The sequence below is a fragment of the Mustelus asterias genome, chromosome 2 (assembly GCF_964213995.1).
Source record: "Mustelus asterias chromosome 2, sMusAst1.hap1.1, whole genome shotgun sequence".
Lineage (NCBI taxonomy): Eukaryota > Metazoa > Chordata > Chondrichthyes > Carcharhiniformes > Triakidae > Mustelus > Mustelus asterias.
Window position 1 is genome coordinate 40,651,875 of NC_135802.1, and position 19,560 is coordinate 40,671,434.

The 19,560-nt window shown below is 41.9% G+C and overlaps 1 protein-coding gene across 2 annotated transcripts in view; it reads left to right on the forward strand.

The window, feature by feature from the left end:
• mastl (microtubule associated serine/threonine kinase-like) overlaps nucleotides 1–17,728 on the forward strand; it is a 54,678-nt gene extending 36,950 nt beyond the window's left edge. For both annotated transcript variants that reach the window (XM_078227687.1, XM_078227688.1), the window contains 3 exons: nucleotides 9,493–9,606; nucleotides 11,477–11,578; nucleotides 16,662–17,728. In XM_078227687.1, coding sequence (XP_078083813.1) covers nucleotides 9,493–9,606; nucleotides 11,477–11,578; nucleotides 16,662–16,819 — 374 coding nt within the window. In that variant the 3' untranslated portion in view covers nucleotides 16,820–17,728. The remainder of the gene's footprint in view (nucleotides 1–9,492; nucleotides 9,607–11,476; nucleotides 11,579–16,661) is intronic.
• Nucleotides 17,729–19,560: the final 1,832 nt, after the last annotated feature.

The following is a 19,560-nucleotide window of genomic DNA, read 5'->3' on the forward strand; positions in this document are numbered from 1 at the left end:
TAGACTGGGAACACAGACTAATTGGTGGGACTGTTGAGGAACAGTGGAGGATTTTTAAGGAGATTTTTTCTCAGTACTCAGCAAAAATATATTCCAATGAAAAAGAAGGAATGTAAGAAAAGGGATAACCTGCCATGGATAACTAAGGAAATAAAGGAGAATATCAAATTAAAAACCAATGCATACAGAGTGGCCAAAATTAGTGGGGAACTAGAAGATTGGGAAGGCTTTAAAAAAACAACAAAGAACTACTAAGAAAGCAATAAAGAAAGGAAAGATAGATTATGAAAGTAAACTAGCACAAAATATAAAAACTGATAGTAAAAGTTTTTACAAATATATAAAACGGAAAAGAGTGGCTAAAGTAAATGTTGGTCCCTTAGAAGATGAGAAGGGGGATTTAATAACAGGAAACGAGGAAATGGCCGAGGCCTTAAACAAGTTTTTTGTCGGTCTTCACAGTGGAGGACACAAATAGCATACCAATAATTGACGGTCATGGGACTGTAGGGGGTGAGGACCTTAAAACGATCACTATTACTAACGAGGTAGTGCTGGGTAGGCTAATGGAACTAAAGATAGACAAGTCCCCTGGTCCGTATGGAATGCATCCCAGGGTACTAAAAGAAACGGCAGAAGAAATAGCAAGTTGTAATTTATCAAAATTCACTGGACTCTGGGGAGGCGCCAGCTGATTGGAAAACAGCTAATGTAATGCCACTGTTTAAAAAAGGTAGACAAAAGGCAGGTAACTACAGGCCGGTTAGCTTAACATCCGTAGTTGGGAAAATGCTGGAATCTATCATTAAGGAAGAAATAGCAGGACACCTGGAAAAGAATAATTCAATCAAGCAGACGCAACGCAGCATGGATTCATGAAGGGAAAGTCATGTTTGACTAATTTACTGGAATTTTTTGAGGATATAACGAGTGCGGTTGACAGAGGGGAACCGGTGGATGTGGTGTATTTAGATTTCCAGAAGGCATTCGATAAGGTGCCTCACAAAAGGTTGCTGCATAAGATAAAGATACACAGAGTTGGGGGTAAAGTGTTAGCGTGGATTGAGGATTGGCTATCTAACAGAAAGCAGAGAGTTGGAATAAATGGGTGCTTTTCCGGTTGGCAATCAGTGACTAGTGGCATGCCGCAGGGATTGGTGCTGGGGCCTCAACTATTTACCATATAAGAACATAAGAAATAGGAGCAGGAGTAGGCCATCTAGCCCCTCGAGCCTGCCCCGCCATTCAATAAGATCATGGCTGACCTGACGTGGATCAGTACCACTTACCCGCCTGATCCCCATAACCCTTAATTCCCTTACCGATCAGGAATCCATCCATCCGCGCTTTAAACATATTCGGCGAGGTAGCCTCCACCACCTCAGTGGGCAGAGAATTCCAGAGATTCGCCACCCTCTGGGAGAAGAAGTTCCTCCTCAACTCTTAAACCGACCCCCCTTTATTTTGAGGCTGTGTCCTCTAGTTTTAACTTCCTTACTAAGTGGAAAGAATCTCTCCGCCTCCACCCTATCCAGCCCCCGCATTATCTTATAAGTCTCCATAAGATCCCCCCTCATCCTTCTAAACTCCAACGAGTACAAACCCAATCTCCTCAGCCTCTCCTCATAATCCAAACCCCTCATCTCCGGATCAACCTGGTGAACCTTCTCTGCACTCCCTCCAATGCCAATATATCCTTCCTCATATAAGGGGACCAACACTGCACACAGTATTCCAGCTGCGGCCTCACCAATGCCCTGTATATACATAGACGATCTGGAGGAGGGGACCGAGTGTAGGGTAACAAAGTTTGCGGATGACACAAAGATGAGTGGGAAAGCAAATTGCGTGGAGGACACAGAGTCTGCAGAGAGATTTGGATAGGCTAAGTGAGTGGGCAAGGATCTGGCAGATGGAGTATAACGTTGGTAAGTGTGAGGTTATCCACTTTGGAAGGAATAATAGTAAAATGGACTATTATTTAAACAGTGAAAAATTACAACATGCTACTGTGTAGAGGGACCTGGGGGTCCTTGTGCATGAATCGCAAAAACTCAGTTTGCAGGTGCAGCAGGTAATCAAGAAGGCAAATGGAATGTTGGCCTTTATCACGAGAGGGATGGAGTATAAAAGCAGGGAGGTCATGCTGCAACTGTACAGGGTACTGGTGAGGCCGCACCTAGAGTACTGTGTACAATTTTGGTCCCCTTATTTAAGAAAGGATATATTAGCTTTGGAGGGGGTACAGAGAAGGTTCACCAGGTTGATTCCAGAGATGAGGGGTTAACATAGACCTAGAACAGTACAGCACAGAACAGGCCCTTCGGCCCACGATGTTGTGCCGAGCTTTATCTGAAACCAGGATCAAGCTATCCCACTCCCTATCATCCTGGTGTGCTCCATGTGCCTATCCAATAACCGCTTAAATGTTCCTAAAGTGTCTGACTCCACTATCACTGCAGGCAGTCCATTCCAAACCCCAGTTAGTTTATGAGGAGAGATTGAGTAGTCTGGGCCTGTACTCATTGGAGTTTAGAAGGTTGAGGGGAGATCTTATAGAGACATATAAGATAATGAAGGGGTTAGACAGGGTAGAAACAGCGAGGTTATTTCCACTTACAATGGAAACAAGAACTAGGGGGCATAGCCTCAAAATACGGGGGAGTAAATTTAGAACAGAGTTGAGGAGGAACTTCTTCTCCCAGAGGGTAGTGAATCTTTGGAATTCTCTGCCCAATGAAGCAGTAGAGGCTACCACGTTAAATGTGTTTAAGTCACAGATAGATAAATTTTTAACCATTAAGGGAATTAAGGGTTATGGGGAGCGGGCGGGTAAGTGGAATTGAACCCACCATCAGATCAGCCATGATCTTATTGAATGGCGGAGCAGGCTTGAGGGGCTAGATGGCCTACTCCTGCTCCTATTTCTTATGTTTCTTATGTAAATTGTCAATCATAGGGTCTAAAATTGCTTAACATTCATACTTTATCTTTTCAGCTTTAAGATGCATTCAATGCTTCAGTAGTTTAAATGGCAGTGGCTGGGAATCTTTGCATTGATCCTTGGTATTCATTTTAACGAAATAATTGCAAACGTTATGGTAATAAAAAGCCCCTCAAGTGTCAAGGCTGGCTTCATTACTATAAGAACTGTATTCAACAAAAAAAATGCATTGTGTTTAAAATTGGCATTTACAACCCACTACCATTTTGGCTCATTATTTCTGTGGTGGGAGATTACTGGAGAAACATATGCACCATAGCAAACCAGATTAAAATTTGATAATGGCAAAAACAGTAAGAATTAAAGGCTGCTTTTCAAAGTATTCGGGAAGTCCCACGAGTTTCTGTTCAGGATTCCGATGTTTCATGAGTGTTGTTGAAATTTTCAGATTATACCAAAATATGAATTGTGGTTGGTTATTTAGAAGACAGTTTAATGTGATATTGATAAAATGGGCTCCAAAGTAGCAAATGGAATTTAACACCAGTAAGTGAAATTATACTCGTTTTGAATAACAGCAGTGATGTGTTCTCCGTGATTGTAAGCTCTGTGCTATGAAAGAGCAGGGGAATTTGGAGGTTCAAATTCTCAGGATAGTAAAAATAGTACCTCCCAGTTGATAAATTCCTTGAACTTTTTCCAACATTCAGTTATACCACAGCTGATTTACACCATAATTTTTTATCTCTTCGGAGCTTTGCCCCACATACCTTGATATCATTATCACATAAAATCTGTCACACTCAGTCTTGAAACTTTTAATTTACCGTATGTTCACAGTCTTGGGGCATGAATTCCAGATTTCTACTACCCTTTGTGGGAAAAGTGCTACCTAATCTCTCTTTTGAATGGCTGAACTCTAATTTTGATTGTGCCCCATGCTATTTATTCTCCCATCAGAGGATTTTTTTTTTCATCAGTTCCCTATCGCATCCCCTTTAATGTTGATTTAGTTTATGTTTCAGCCCTTTTTATTCATTCAAGGGATGTGGGCTTCACAGACTAGGCCAGCATTCATTGTCCATCTCTAAATGCCCTTGCAAAGATGGTGATGAGCTGCCTTCTTGACAGCTGCAGTCTCATGTGCTGTAAGTAGACCCACAGTGCTGTTAGGGAAGGAATCCCAGGTTTTTAACCCAGAGGCAGTGAGAAACGGTGATGTATTTCCAAGTTAGGATAGCATGTGATTTGGAGGGGAACTTCAATGGGAGTGTTGGGGGGTGTTAGCGTGGATATGCCTTGTCCTTCTGGATGGTAGTGGTCGTGGGTTTGCAAGGTGCTGTCTAAGGAGCCTTGAGATGTTGCAGTGTATCTTGTAGATGGTATATTCTGCTGCTAGTGTGCATCAGTGGTGGACAGTGTGAATGTTTGTGATAAGGGGATGTCATTTAAGCAGGCTGCTTTGTCCTGAATGGTGTCAAGCTTGTGTGTTATTGGAGCTGCAGTCATCCAGGCAAGAGGAAAGTATTCTGTCACACTCCTGACTTGTGCCATGTAGATTAGCGGACATGCTTTGGTAGAGAAAAGAGTGGAATTACATACTGCAGGATTACTAGCCTCTGATTTGCTCTTGTAGCTATAGTATTTATATGGCTGGTTCAGTTTTTGGTCAATGGTAACCCCTAAGATGTTGTTAGTGGAAGATTCGGTGATGGTAATGCCATTAATTGTCAAGGGCCAATGGTTAAACTTTCTCCTGTTGGCAATAGTCATTGTTGGGCACTTGTGTGATGTGAATGTGCCACTTGTCAGCCCAAGCCTATCCAGGGCTACATTTGGACATGACTGCTTCATTATCTTGAGGAGTCACAAATGGTGCTGAACATTGCACTCATCAACAAACTTAACCACTTCAGACTGTATGATGGAAGGAATGTCATTGATGAAGCAGTGGTTTCTTGGAGCTGAAATCCATCTTCCCTTGTGCTAGGTATGACTCCAACTAGTAGAGATCTTTCCCGATTCCCATTGACTCCAATTTTGCCAGGCATCCTTGGTGCGACGCTTGGTCAAATATGTCACCCTCATCTCTGGTCTGGAGTTCAGCTCTTTTGTCCGTGTCTGAACCAAGACCATAATGAGGTGAGGAGCTGAGTGGCCCTGGTGGAGTCCAAACTCAGTGAGCAGGTTATTGCTCAGCAAGTGCCATTTGGTAGCACTTTGGTGACTCCTTCCATAACTTTACTGATGATTGAGAGTAGACTGATGGGGCGATAACTGGCCAGCTTGGATTCATTCTGCTTTGTGTACAAGACATACCTGGGAAATTCCACATTGCTGGCTAGATGATAGTGTTGAGCTTTACTGGAACAGCCTGGAAGTGCATTGTGCAACATGTGCTCCTAATATAACACTTGGTATTGTTCTGGTGACTCTGCACTTACCCCTTCCAAAGCCAATCTATCTTTTCTGAGGCTTGTTGGTAAAATGTGTGGTACTCATACAGTCTGAGCCAGGCTTTGTATAACATTAGCTCTGTATGAAGTATAGAATCTAAAAGTCAAGTAGATAACGAGTCGACATAAGACCTTAGTGTCACTTTTGTTGAATACTGTGTGCAGTATTGGGTTTCATGCTATAGGAAGGAGGTCACAACACACAGATCTCCAAAGAAGAGTTCTATTGGACTCCATGTTATAGAGCAATATAGCATGGAAACAGGATCTCCGGCCCCAGCCAGTCCAGCTGACCATGGTGCCCTCCCACCTAGTCCCAATTGTCCGTGTTTGGCCCATATCTTTCTAATCCTTTTCCGTCCATGTACTTGTCCAAATGCTTTTTAAATGTTGCTATTGGACCTGTCTCAATCACTTTCTCTGACAGCTCATTCCATCTACTACCCTACATTTGCGTGAAGAAGTTGCCCTTCAGGTCCCTTTTAGATCTTTCCCCTCACCTTAAACCTATGCCCTCTAGTTTTCAATTCCCCTACCCTACAAAAAGACTGTGCGTTCATCCTATCTATGCCTCTCATGATTTTGTATACCTCAATAAGGTTACTCCTCATTCTCCTGCGTTCCAAGGAATAAAGCCCTAGCCTGGCCAACCATTGCCTATAACTCAGGCCCATTAGTCTTGGCAAATCTTTTTTGCACTCTTTCCAGTTTATCAATGTCTTTCCTATAACAGGGTGACGAAAACTGCACACAGTACTCTAAATGCAGCCTCACCAACAACTTATACAACTGTGGCATAATGTCGCAACTCCCACACTCAATGCAACAAAAACAGGAAAATCTCAGCAGGTCTGACAGCATTTGTGGAGAAAGAGTAGAGCCAATGTTTCGAGTCTAAACTCTTTGTCAGAGCTGGTATGATGCTGTCAGACCTGCTGAGATTTTCCAGCGTTTTTCTGTTTTTGTTCCAGATTCCTGCATCTGCAGTATTTTGTGTTTATCCGACACTTGGTGCCCTGGCTAATGAAGGCCAGTGTGCTAAACACATTCACCACTCTGTCTACCTGTGACGCTGCTTTCAATGAACTATGTACTTGTACTCCTAGTTCCTCTATTCCTCAATACTCCCCAGAGCCCTACCATTCACTGTATAAGCCCTACCCTGGTTTGACTTTCCAAAGTACAACACCTCACACTTATCTGTATTCAAATCCATTTGCCAATCCTTGGCCTACTTTCCTAACTGATCAAGATGCCCCTGTAATTTTTGATAAGTTTCTCCGCTATCAACGATACCTCCTAAGTTAGTACCATCTGCAAACTTATTAACCATGCCTTGTACATTCACATCCAAATCATTTATATAAACAACGAATAACTAGGGTCCCAACACCGACCCCTGAGGCACACCACTGGTCACAGCCCTCCAGTCCGAGAAACAACCTTTGACCATCACCCTCTGCTTCCTACCATTGAGCCAATTTTGAATCCAATTTGCTAGCTTTCCCTGGATTCCATGCGACCTAACCTTCCAGACTAGCCTGCCTTGCGGGACCTTGCCAAAGGCCTTGCTAGAATCCATATAAACAACATCTACTGTCCTACCTTCGTCCATCCTCTTGGTTACCTCTTCGAGAAACTCTAAAAGATTAGTCAAACATGACCTCCTAGGCACAAAGCTGTGCTGACTATCGCTAATCAGACCCTGACTATCCAAATGTTGGTAGATCCTGTCCCTCCAGTACCATTCCCACCACTGATGTGAGGCTCACTGGCCTGTAATTCCCTGGCTTGTCTTTGCTACCCTTCTTAAACAACGGAACAACATTAGCCACCCTCCAGTCTCCCAGAACTTCGCCAGTGGAAAGAGATGAAGCAAATATCTTTGCAAGAGCCTCTGCAATTTATTCCCTAGACTCCTGCAAGATCCGAGCTGAGGTTGCACTTGATCAGGCCCAGGGAATTTATCCACCTTTAATGCGCTTTAAGGCTGCAGATACTCCTCTTTAGTAATATGCATGTGGCCCAAGATATCACCACTTGTTTCCCTTATTTCTTTAGCACCCATGATGCTAAAGTAAATAACGAGGAGAAATATTCATTAAAAATCTCACCCATCTCCTGTGGCTCCACTCACACGCGACAATGCTGATCTTTAAGGTGACCTATTCTCTCTTTAGCCACCCTTTTACTCTTAATATAGCTATAGAACCTCTTGGGAGTTTCTTTAACCTTACCTGGCAAATCCATCTGTACTCTGTTTGCCCTCGTGGTTTCTCTTACACTTTTTATAGCCATCGAGGGATTCCCCAATTGCTTAAATCCAATGTATGCTTCCTTCTTTTTCCTGACCAGAGCCTCAATGTCCCTCATCAGCCAAGGATCCCTGAACTTGCCAGCCTTTTCCTTCATCCTAACAGGAATATGCCGCCCCTGGACTCTTGATATTACACTTTTAAAAGCCTCCCATTTGCCCATCATTCTGTTCCCTCCAAACAGACTCCAATCGACCACTGCTAGATCCTGCCTAATGCCCCCAAAATTGGCTCTGCTCCAGTTTAGGACCTTGACCTGTGCACCCGTCCATCTCGGAGCCATGTTTCTGTTATGGCGATAATATTCCAGTCCCCAGAGCAAATCCACACTCTGAGCTTGTCCACCTTGCCTGTTAAGCCTCGTGTATTAAAATAAATACTGTTTAAACCAAAAGTCTTTTTTTTTTTCTCCCTTTCCTGTGCCCCTGGCTATCCTGATAACTAAACTTGCTCTCATTGGCTACTGTATTTTCCCCAGACTTCCCATTGGCCCCTCTTGCTTAGATCTCCCTCTCCCCACCAAACTAGTTTGAACCCTCCTGGATAGCACTAGCAAACCTCCCCACAAGGATATTGGACCCCCTCCAGGTCAAGTGCAACTCATCCCTCTTGTACAGGTCACTTCTACCCCAGAAGAGATCCCAATGATCCAAGAACCTAAATTCCTAACTCTTGCATCAACCTTCCAGCCATGCCGTCACCTGGCTGGTCTTTCTATTTCTATCCTCACTGGCACATGACACTAGGAGTAATCAGGAGATCACTACCCCTGAGGTCTTGTTAACTCTGCTTCTCCCTCCACAAATGAGTTTTTCCAGCACCTAGCTTTTATTTCAGCTGTCTAGCAACTGCAGTATTTTGCTATTATTTTAGATTAGAGTGCAGATTCACTTGGATGTCAAGGACATGACAAAGCAGCTTGCTTGATCTGCATTCTCCCCCAGCCCCATCTGCCAGCTTAAACATTCATTCCCTCCATTGTCTGTACACAGTGGCAGCAGTGTGCAAGAAACACTGTAGTGATTTCCCATGGCTCCTTCAACAAACCTGCAATCTTTGTCACCTTGAAGTAGAAGGGCAAGAGGTGCATGGAAATACCAGCACTTAGAAGTTCTCCTTCAAGCCACATATCATCCTGACTTGGAATTATATTGCCATTAATTCACAGTAGCGAATCCAAAATCTAGAACTTTTATCCAAAATACACTGTGGGTGGACTAGATGAACTGCAGTATTCCAAGAAAGTGCCTCACCACCACCTTCTCAAGCATAATTAGAGATGGGCAACAAATGCCGGCTGTGCCAGCAATGCTCACATCCTTGGAATAAAGAAACTATACAAAATAAGACTTGAAAGATTGGGGGGGGCGTTATCTCGGGTTTTAAAAATAAGTACACATTATTCTGTGACTCAGCCCATATCCACACCAATGTAATCAGTTTCTTCAAATTGCAGCGAAAAAGGTTTTTGTGCATTATGTTTGTGGGCAGAAATAATAAGTGAAAGCACTGAATCATCTCCCAATGATTTTTATTGATACAAAAATTACTATGAGCTCAGTGTGGAAACAACATTTAATACGGAACTTTAAAAATTGCAAGCCCATTGGCATCCAAAAAGAGAAAAGATGGGTTCAAGTTTGTGAAATGCTCAATATCTTTATGAATTCCAACTGACCTGATGCATAATTGGAGTTTCTATATCTATTCATTTTTGTAAAGCTCAGTTTTAATATAATTGAAAGTTGTGTATAATCTGTTTTTTATTATGTCTTAGGTCCTGCTGTGGATTGGTGGGCCCTTGGTGTGTGCTTGTTTGAGTTTCTGACTGGCATTCCCCCTTTCAATGATGAAACACCACAACAGGTCTTTCAGAATATCTTGAACAGAGGTATAAACTTTTGGTGCATTTCTCTTTAAAAGGTTGCTAGGCAATTCTCAAGAGTCTGCATTCCAAAGCTCTAGGGTCTCGGGCATGGGTAATGTTTGTCCATGCAGATGTAAATCCCTTAAAACTAACTCTGTTTTCCTGATAATGTCGAAATAAGCAGTTTGACAATCTAAAGATAGTGGATAGATCAAAAAAAGGTGGAGGTGGTGATGTAAAGCTGGATATCATCAGTGTAGGTGTGGAAACTGACATTTTGTGGCTGATCTCGCTGAGAGGCAGCAAGCAGATGAGAAGTAGGTGTCCAGGAGTCGAGCCTTTGGAGACAACCGAGATAACTGCATGGGAAGAAAAGCCATTTGGTGGCAATTATCTAGCCACAATTGGATAAATCTGAATGGAACTAGGTGAGAGCAGTGGTTAGCCCCCATCTCACTATGTTCTGCCAAGTGTTCCAACAGTCTACCCTAAAGGGTGCAAGGGGATATCGAGCTGTATTAGCAAATTCAGAATATAGCTGCTGGAAAGTTCAGAAGAATTTCTCTTTTATAATGCATTATTATGTCCCTTAAAAGCTTCAAAAGTGCTTTGCTATTTGTGGGATCTTGCTTCGTACAAAATGTTTGTCTATATCTCTGCATTTCAGTGAACGAAATAAGAGTCAATGGCCAACAGTTTCAATGGTGCCTCAATATGTTACCCATCATATTAGTGTCGATGTTAAAATATATGCCTGAAGCCAGCTTTAAGCTGCCTGCCTATGCATCTAAAGGGCCAAATGGCTGATGGACATCCCTATGCAAAATTAGGTTGCCTTTAGTAGAACCAGCTGCATTCAGTAAAACCACGTGGTCTAACCAACAATAAAATGATAATGTGGGGCCAAGAAGAGCAGGACTGCTTTTCTGAATTCATGTTAAATTCACAGAGCTATCTCTTTTCCTTCCCCATTCCCATTGATCGTTTTTCCTTCTTCTGAGGGCTGTTGCAGATGACACAACTGCCTGAAATTTAAACACTCTTAGCTGGTGATATTCAACAGGTGCTCATTTAATGAGACCTGAGGGCCTGGGATGCCTCAGGCTTATTAAGTGAGGGCACAATGAAGTTCCTACTCTAAACATCTCCCTCCATCACACTAGAATGGGCAGATGGAGCTTCTATCTAACACTTAGTTTGAAGTATGGCTCTCCTTGGGTACTGCATTTCAGCCTCAAATTTGTGCTCAAATCCTGGAGTAGGCTTTGAACTGATGCAAAATGCTGCAGAGGCCAGAAATCTGAAATATAACAGAAAATATTCAAAATACTTAGCAAGACAGGCATTTCTGGAAAGATGTGGAGATGCCGGCATTGGACTGGGATAAACACAGTAAGGAGTTCATTTCTGGAAAGACACAGTTAAAGTTTCAGGCTGGAAGCCCTTTGTCATTACTGCAGAGATTAAGAGTGTAGCTATTTGAGGCAACAGGCCTCAATGGCTCACTAATGGCTCTGTTGCCACTGGCCATTTCTTACTCTCAATTTAATAGTTTATATGATTGTTTTCATGAGTACACCTTCGGTCGTGATGTTGAGGTCATCTAAAACGCCACTGCCTGTGCCCTAACACTAAGTTCCGATTGCCTATCTCCCCTATGCTCGCTGACCTAAACTGATTCTCATTTGAACAATGTCTCAATTTAAAAATTCTTATTAAACAATCTGCAACACATGCCTTTATCTGCCCTAATAGTTACTTATGTGGTTCAGTGGTAAATTTTTTTGATATTGCTCTTCTGAAGTGTCTTGGGGTGTTTTACTACAGTAAAGGGGCTATATAAATACACACTGTTGCTGATGTCAATTTTCAAAACTTTCATTTTATTTTGTAGATATACCTTGGCCAGGGGGTGAAGAAGAATTATCTAAAAATGCCCATAATGCAATTGATATTCTGCTGACAATCGAATGCTTCAAGAGAGCTGGATTGAAAGGTATGACTTTTTTGAAACTGGGACATTTGAAGAAATTTATTTGGAGAAAGTGGCATTATTTCATACTTTAAGAATAAGTATCTGAATGAGGTGCTATATACTGCAGAAAAAAACACTCCAATTTTGCTGTCAAAAAAATGGTGAGGTTAATGGCATTTGCCTTTATTTCAGTAGAAATGGTACACGTACTTCAGATGAGGTGCTAATGCATGGTTAAATGACAGTAACCAGATGATGCTGTCTGAATTAGTAACTTTGTGAAAATGGCATTTCATTGCATTGAATAGATTGAATTAAAGTTACTGAATGTGAGAGCCAAGTCCTGTAGGGAATTACTAAGATGTCAATAAAAGGTGATTGCATATTAATTCATTTTCAAAAGTTGAAAATGGGCGGCATGGTGGCACAGTGGTTAGCACTGCTGCCTCACAGTTCCAGGGACCCGGGTTCAATTCTGGCCTTGGGTAGCTGTATGTGTGGAGTTTGCATATTCTTTCCGTATCTACGTAGGTTTCCTCCGGATGCTCCGGTTTCCTCCCACAGTTGAAAGATGTGCGGGTTAAGTTGATTGGACATGCTAAATTGCCCCTTAGTGTCCCAAAATGTATAGGTATGGGGGGATTAGCAGGGTAAATACGTGCGGTTACAGGGACAGGACCTGGATAAGAGGCTCTGTCAAGGACACAGTGCAGACTTGATGGGCCGAATGGCCTCCTTCTATGAAAAGTTGGGAAATCTTGTATTTTCCCTTGCTTGTAAATAGTAATACCAGCATTTGAGATTTCTACAAGTGTACTCAATACTGAACGAATATTCAATTAATAAAGTCTGGAATATAATGCTAGTCTCGCAAAAACCCAATTGATTCACTAGTGTCCTTTAGGGAAGGAAATCTGTTGTCCTTACTGAGTTTGGCATGCATGTGACTCCAGGCCCACAGCCATGTGGATGACTCCAAACTTTTAAAAAATGGTTTATGTTTGTTCATGGGATCTGTGTGTTGCTAGGCCAGCATTTATTGCTCATTATTAATTACTCTTGAGAAGGTGGTGGTGAGCTGTTTTCTTGAACCATTGCAGTCCATGTGTTGTAGGAACATCCACAGTGCTATTTGGGAGGGAGTTTGAGGATTTTGACCCAGTGGCAGTGAAGGAATGGTAATATGCTTCCAAGTGGTGAGTGACTTAGAGTCATAGAGGTTTACAGCATGGAAACAGGCCCTTCGGCCCAGCTTGTCCATGCCACCCAATTTTTACCACGCAGCTAGCCCCAATTGCCCGCATTTGACCCATGCATATCCCTCTATACCCATCTTACCCATGTAACTGTCTAAATGCTTTTTAAAAGACAAAATTGTACCCACCTCTAATACTGCCTCTGGCAGCTCATTCCAGACACTCATCACCCTCAGTGAAAAAATTGCCCCTCTGGACCCTTTTCTATCTCTCCCCTTTCACCTTAAACCAATGCCCTCTAGTCTTAGACTCCCCTATCTTTGGGGAAAGATGTTAGCTATTTACCTCATATATGCCCCTCATTATTTTATAGACCTCTATAAGATCATTCCTAAGCCTCCTACGCTGCAGGGAAAAAAGTCCCAATCCATCCAGCCTCTCCTTGTAACTCAAACCATCAAGTCCCTGTGGCATCCTAATAAATTTTTTCTAGTTTAATAATAAACTTTCTATAATAGGGTGACCAGAACTGGACACAATTTTCCGAGTGTGGCCGTGCCAATGTCTTGTACAACTTCAGCAAGACGTCAATGTTCTGACCGATGAAATCAGGCATGCCGAATGCCTTCTTCATCACCTTGTCCACATGTGACTCCACTTTCAAGGAGTTTTGAACCTGTACTCTTGGATCTTTTTGCTCTGTAACTCTCCCCAATGTCCTACCATTAACTGAGTAGGTCCTGCCCTGGTTCAATCTACCAAAATGCATCGCCTCACATTTATCTAAATTAACCTCCATCTGCCATTCATCGGCCCAATTGATCAAGATCCCATTGCAATCCTAGATAACCTTCTTCACTATCCCTATGCCACCAATTTTGGTGTCATCTGCAAACTTACTAACCATGCCTCCTAAATACTCATCCAAATCATTAATATAAATAACAGTGGACTCAGGACCGATCCCTGAGGCACAGTGCAGATCACAGGCCTCCAGTTTGAAAAACAACCATCTTCTGTCATCAAGCCAATTTTGTATCTGATTGGCTACCTCACCCTGGATCTCATGAGATTTTAACCTTCTGCCACAACCTACCATGTGATACCTTGTTAAAGTCCACGTAGACAACATCGACTGCACTGCCCTCATCTACCTTCTTGGTCACCCCTTCAAAAAACTCCAATCAAATTCATGAGACATGATTTTCCACTCACAAAGCCATGCTGACTATCCCTAATCAGACATTGCCTCTCTAAATGCCTGTAGATCCTGTCTCTCAGAATACCTTTTCACAACTTACCCACTACAGATGGTCTGTAGTTCCCAGGCTTTTCCCTGCAGCCCTTCTTAAATAGAAGCACAACATTTGCTACCCTCCAATCTTCAGGTACCTCACCTGTGGCTGTCGATGAGTCAAATATCTCTGCTAGGGGACCCACAATTTCCTCCCAGGGACATTTTATCAGGTCCCAGGGATTTATCTGCCTTGATGTGCTTTAAGACTTCCAGCACAGTGGTTAGCACTGCTGCCTCACAGCACCAAGAACCTGGGTTCAATTCCCGGCTTGGGTCACTGTCTGAGCGGAGTTTGCACGTTCTCCCTGTGTCTGGGTGGGTTTCCTCTGGGTGCTCCGGTTTCCTCCCACAGTCCGAAAGACGTGCTGGTTAGGTGCATTGGCCATGTTAAATTCTCCCTCAGTGTACCCAAACAGGCGCCAGAGTAGTGACTTGGGGATTTTCACAGTAACTTCATTGCAGTGTTAATGTAAGCCTACTTGTGACACTAATAAATTAAACTTAAACTAAAATATGTACACTGCACAAGAATCACTATATTTTTTTCCCCCAAGTTCCCTAACATCAATGCCTTTCTCAACAGTAAATACCAATGAGAAATATTCATTTATGATCTCACCCATCTCTTGTGGATCCACACATAGATGACCTTGTTGATCCTTAAGAGGCCCTATTCTCTCCCTAGTTACTCTTTTGCCCTTTATATATTTGTAGCTCTTTGGATTCTCCTTTGCCTTATCTGCCAAAGCAATCTCATGTCCCCTTTTTGCCCTCCTGATTTCTCTCTTAATTCTACTCCGACAACTTCTACACTCTTCAAGGGTTCCACTTGATCCCAGCTGCCTATGCATGTCATTTGCCTCCTCCTTTTTGACCAGGGCCTCTATATCCTGAGTCATCCAGGGTTTCCTACTTCTACCAGTCTTGCCCTTCACTCTAAGAGGAATGTGTTTACCCTGAACCCTGGTTAACACACTTTTGAAAGCCTCCCACTTACCAACCATCCCTTTGTCTGCCAACAGACTCCCTCAATCAACTTTTGAAAATTCCTGTCGAATACCATCAAAATTGGCTTTGCCCCAATTTAGAATTTTAACTTTTGGGCCAGACCTGTCATTCTTCTTAGCTATCTTAAAACTAATGGAATTATGGTCACTGGTCACTTAGAGGGAAACTTAAAGATGGTGGTGTTCCCATGCATTTTGCCCTTGTCTTTCTGGGTGGTTCAGCAGTGATGAGTTTGAAAGGTGCTGTTGAAGACACCTTGGCAAGTTGCTGCAATGCATCTTGTAGATGGTACACACTTCTGCCACTATCCATCTATAGTGGAGGGAGTGAATGTTTATTGAGGTGTTTGGGCTGTCAATCGAGTGAGCTGAATTGTCCTGGATAGTATTGACCACCTTGAGTATTGTTGGAGCTGCACACATCCAGGCAAGTGGAGGGTATTCCAGCACATTCCTGACTTGTGCCTTGTAGTTGGTGACCAGCTGTTGGGAGTCAGGAGATGAGTTACTCTTTGCAGGATTCCCAGCCTCTGACATGTTCTTGCAGCCACAGTATTTATGTGGCTAGCCCAGTTCAGTTTCTGATTAATGGTAATTCCCCCAGCATGTTGATGGGGGATTCAGTGACGGTGATGCCATTGAATGCCATGAAGAGATGGTTAGATCCTCTCTTGTTGGAGATGGTCATTGCCTCGCACATGTGTGACGCGAATGTTAGTTGCCTCCTTTCAACCCAAGCCTGGATATTGTCCAGGTCTTTTGGACATCAACTGCTTCAGTATCTGAGGAGTTGTGAATGGTGCTGAAAGTTGTGCAGTCAACAGTGTACATCACCACTTCCGACCTTCTGGAAGGAAGGCCATTGATGAATTACTTGCCAATTCAGAGGGCCTTTAAGAGTAAACCACATTGCTGTGGGTCTAGTGTCACATGTCGGCCAGTCCAGGTACAAACATCAGATTTCCTTCCCTAGTGTTAATTAGTGGACCAGATTGGATTTTTTGATACGGTTTTGTAGTCACCATTCGACTGCTGTTAATTCCAGATTTAGTAGTTGAATTCAAATTCCACCAGCTGTTGTGGTGGGTTTTGAGTCCATGTCCCCAGAACATCAGCTTGAGCCTCTGGATTACTCGTCCAGTGACATTAACACTATGCCCACCTGCCTTTTGAAATGGCTTACCAAACCACTTAGTTGAAACGTGTCTAGGGATAGGCAACAAATGTTGGGTCTTGCAGCAATGCCCACATCCCACAAAAGAATAAATAAAAAGAAATACTCAAAAGTTCAGGTTCTGGATCCACTTGAATTAGCATGTTTAAAACCCTTACAGCAATTACCATTGTTTCCTGGGTTTGGCTCTTATTTCTATTGTGAAGCAGCCTGTCTGTGAATTCATGTTCTTACATAAATCTTGATAGACATTTTATTAAAATATGTATTCATTATAAAAATGCAGATTACTCTGTAGGGACAGGGAAGTACTCTGTCCCAGCATTTCCTTGCTTCCATTATTCAACATATCTCTTTTTCTTCCCTAACTCCAATCGCGAGGCAGCTTCATCCCAGAAAAAGCAACAAAATTTTGGGTTTTATCTTTCAGAGCTCAAGAAGCATCCCCTCTTCCTGGATATGGACTGGGACAATCTGCAGAATTGTCCTATGCCCTTTGTACCACAGCCAGATGATGAAACAGATACAACATATTTTGAAGCCAGAAATAACGCTCAAAACCTCATCATTTCAGGATTCAGTTTGTAGCTTCTACAATTTGCTGAATGGTAACACCATAAGGGAGGATAGGGAAAAATGCACTAACTTGTATGTTGTAGTAATACTAGACTCGTGAATGTGTACTTAGTGTCTGGTGCCAGTGAAAGCTATATTTTGTTACTTTTACCATATTCATGATTGCCTTCTTAATTCCCAGCTCAAAATTATGTTTCTGAAGTAAGGCCTGTTTATTCTTGGCAGAAAATGGCAAAAGAAAATTGGGATCTCTGAGCTGCTTTATTGTTCCACCTCCTCCAGTTTGGAGGGCACTGGAAGGCCACCACCATTGGCTGCACTTCACAGCCCCAGTGAAAAAGGGCAGAAAAAATAAATTGATACCTCCATGAATATTGAATTAGTTGGTAGAACATTTACAGTACCTTGTAATGAGTGAATTTAATAAGCTGGAACACTTCGCCAATATTTATATTGAAAGCATAGTAGCTAGAACATTGCACATTCTTCAAACACTTGACAACTAATATCTGAATGGAGCATTCAAGCAAACTCCCTTTTGGGAAAGTCACCTGTGTAGCAGACTGCCTAAAGTATTTTAACTCTTTAAACGAGAAGCAGAATACTGCATTTTAAGAATTTGACATAACTGTCTTTGCTGCACTTTACAAACATGACTTGGGAATAATATTATATCCTTTCAGTTGGGAACATATTTCTTTACTTAATTGGAATGATCCTGGGATTTGTTTTGGCCATTTTGTAAAAGTTGGCTAAGATGCCTTGTCCTCTGGATTTTCCTTAACCATTTTCTATGAAATTTCCCATTTTTCATGTATTTGAACAATGGAGTTTGTTACAAACCAAAAGACTTGCAGGCTATCCCTAAAATGAATACTCTCCTCCCTCAATTAAATGCACTTTATTTTTACAATTAACAGCTACAGTGGACAGCAAAATACTGCAGTGGTTTTAATCACTGGTAATGTAGTTGGTTTTAATTTTGCTTGTATTACCAAGTCCTAAAACTTTACTGTCCCTATCTTTCTGTATATTTCTGTATATTGATTTGCTCATTTTGTTATCTCTGCCAGAATGGAAATTTGTGTTACTTACTGGTTGTGGTCTCTTACTAGCAACCAGTATGAACATACATAAAGGATGCAGTTAACTGTCTCATGCTTCTGCTGGCTTGAGGTCTCTGAATTTAAAAGGAAAGCTACAAATTTCTGTTCTCAGTTACTGCATTGTTTGACATGTCAACCTGTCTTAAGTTCTTTGATATCAAGCAAAAGTGATTATAAATATGTATCATTGAATGTTTTCCTTGTCCAATTTATTAATTAAGAATTTGCAGATCAGACACTGCCTTCTCAAGAGTGATGTAGTAATAACTTAACAGTCCGGTGCATCAGGGAAAATCTACTCTTACACTTTGTTTTGTGCCAGACTATCTGTATGAATTGTGTGCAAAGTACAACGATGACTTAAATAAAAATCTTTAATTCATGGATTGTTGAGTGTTTTAGATTTCTGCAGACTATAAAGGAGTTTGCTCCTGATCTTTGTGATTTGAATGTATTTAGCTTGCCATTCATAGATTTTATGGCTGGAGTGTAGAATTCTCTGCTGTACAGGATGTAATGAATTAATTGTGTTTGAGTATTAACAATCAGATACAACTGATATTGTCATTGTCCTTGAATGTAAAAAAAAACTCTCAATATTTTTAAGATCCTCAGTAACTATGGGTCATTCATTGTAACTTCTAATTTATTGATATGTGCATTCTGTATGCTCTATATAAGCTACAAGATGTGCTACAGTACTTTTGGAAGAATGCATTTAACAGTATGAACTTATGCCTCACTGTGATTTAGAAATAGAAGTGTTTACTGCTCCTTTACAGGAACATGATATATGATGCAAGAAATTGATCCGCTGATTTATTTGGAGAGACAAGAAAAGGATTGATTGTTTTCCTGAGGGCAGGGAAGTTTATGGGGAGATGTAATAGAGATGCTCAAAATTATTGACAGCACAGCTATGATGAGCTTTATGATATGATTCTTTTCCCAACATTTAAAACAAGTGTTTATTCATAAATACCCTTAACTACAAATCCTTCCTTACCATTTATCATTCCAACGCAGAATTTCAGCAATATTCAGCTACACCAGTCTTTAGGGGTAGTTGACTTGTACCATTACGTTAGTGTGATTCTTTAGTAATTTATGATTTCACAATCTTCCTTTTGTATGACCATTTTCTTTTGTCGCATGATATCATGCATGTAGTTCCACAGGTATCTACAGTACTTCCAGTACTTCATTAAGTAGTCATTGTAGGCCGTGGGGAGGCCTGGGAAGGTTTTTTAAAAAAAGTTACTTGCCTGAGAGGATCGACCTCATTGTTCCACTGGAGCAAAGTAGAGAGTGAGCGATTCATGTCTACTGGCTGAGGGTAGGAGTGATTTTTGTTTTACCTTTTAGCAGAGGTTTTTTTTTTTCAGTTAAACAGGAAACCGGAAGTAGGCCACGGGGAGGCCTGGGAAGGTTTTTTTTTGCCCAATAAATTTGAACGGGGAGGTAACCCGAGACTCTACACCTGTAGAGTCCCCCCTCCTCTAACCTAAAAAAAAGACTTGGAGTGAGAGCAGGTAAGCTTTTTTTTCTTTCTCTTTCTTTCATTTCTTAGTAAGAGAAGTAGAGGGATGTCAGTGCAGGCAGTGCAATGTTCCTCCTGTGGGATGTTTGAGGTGAGGGACACCAGTG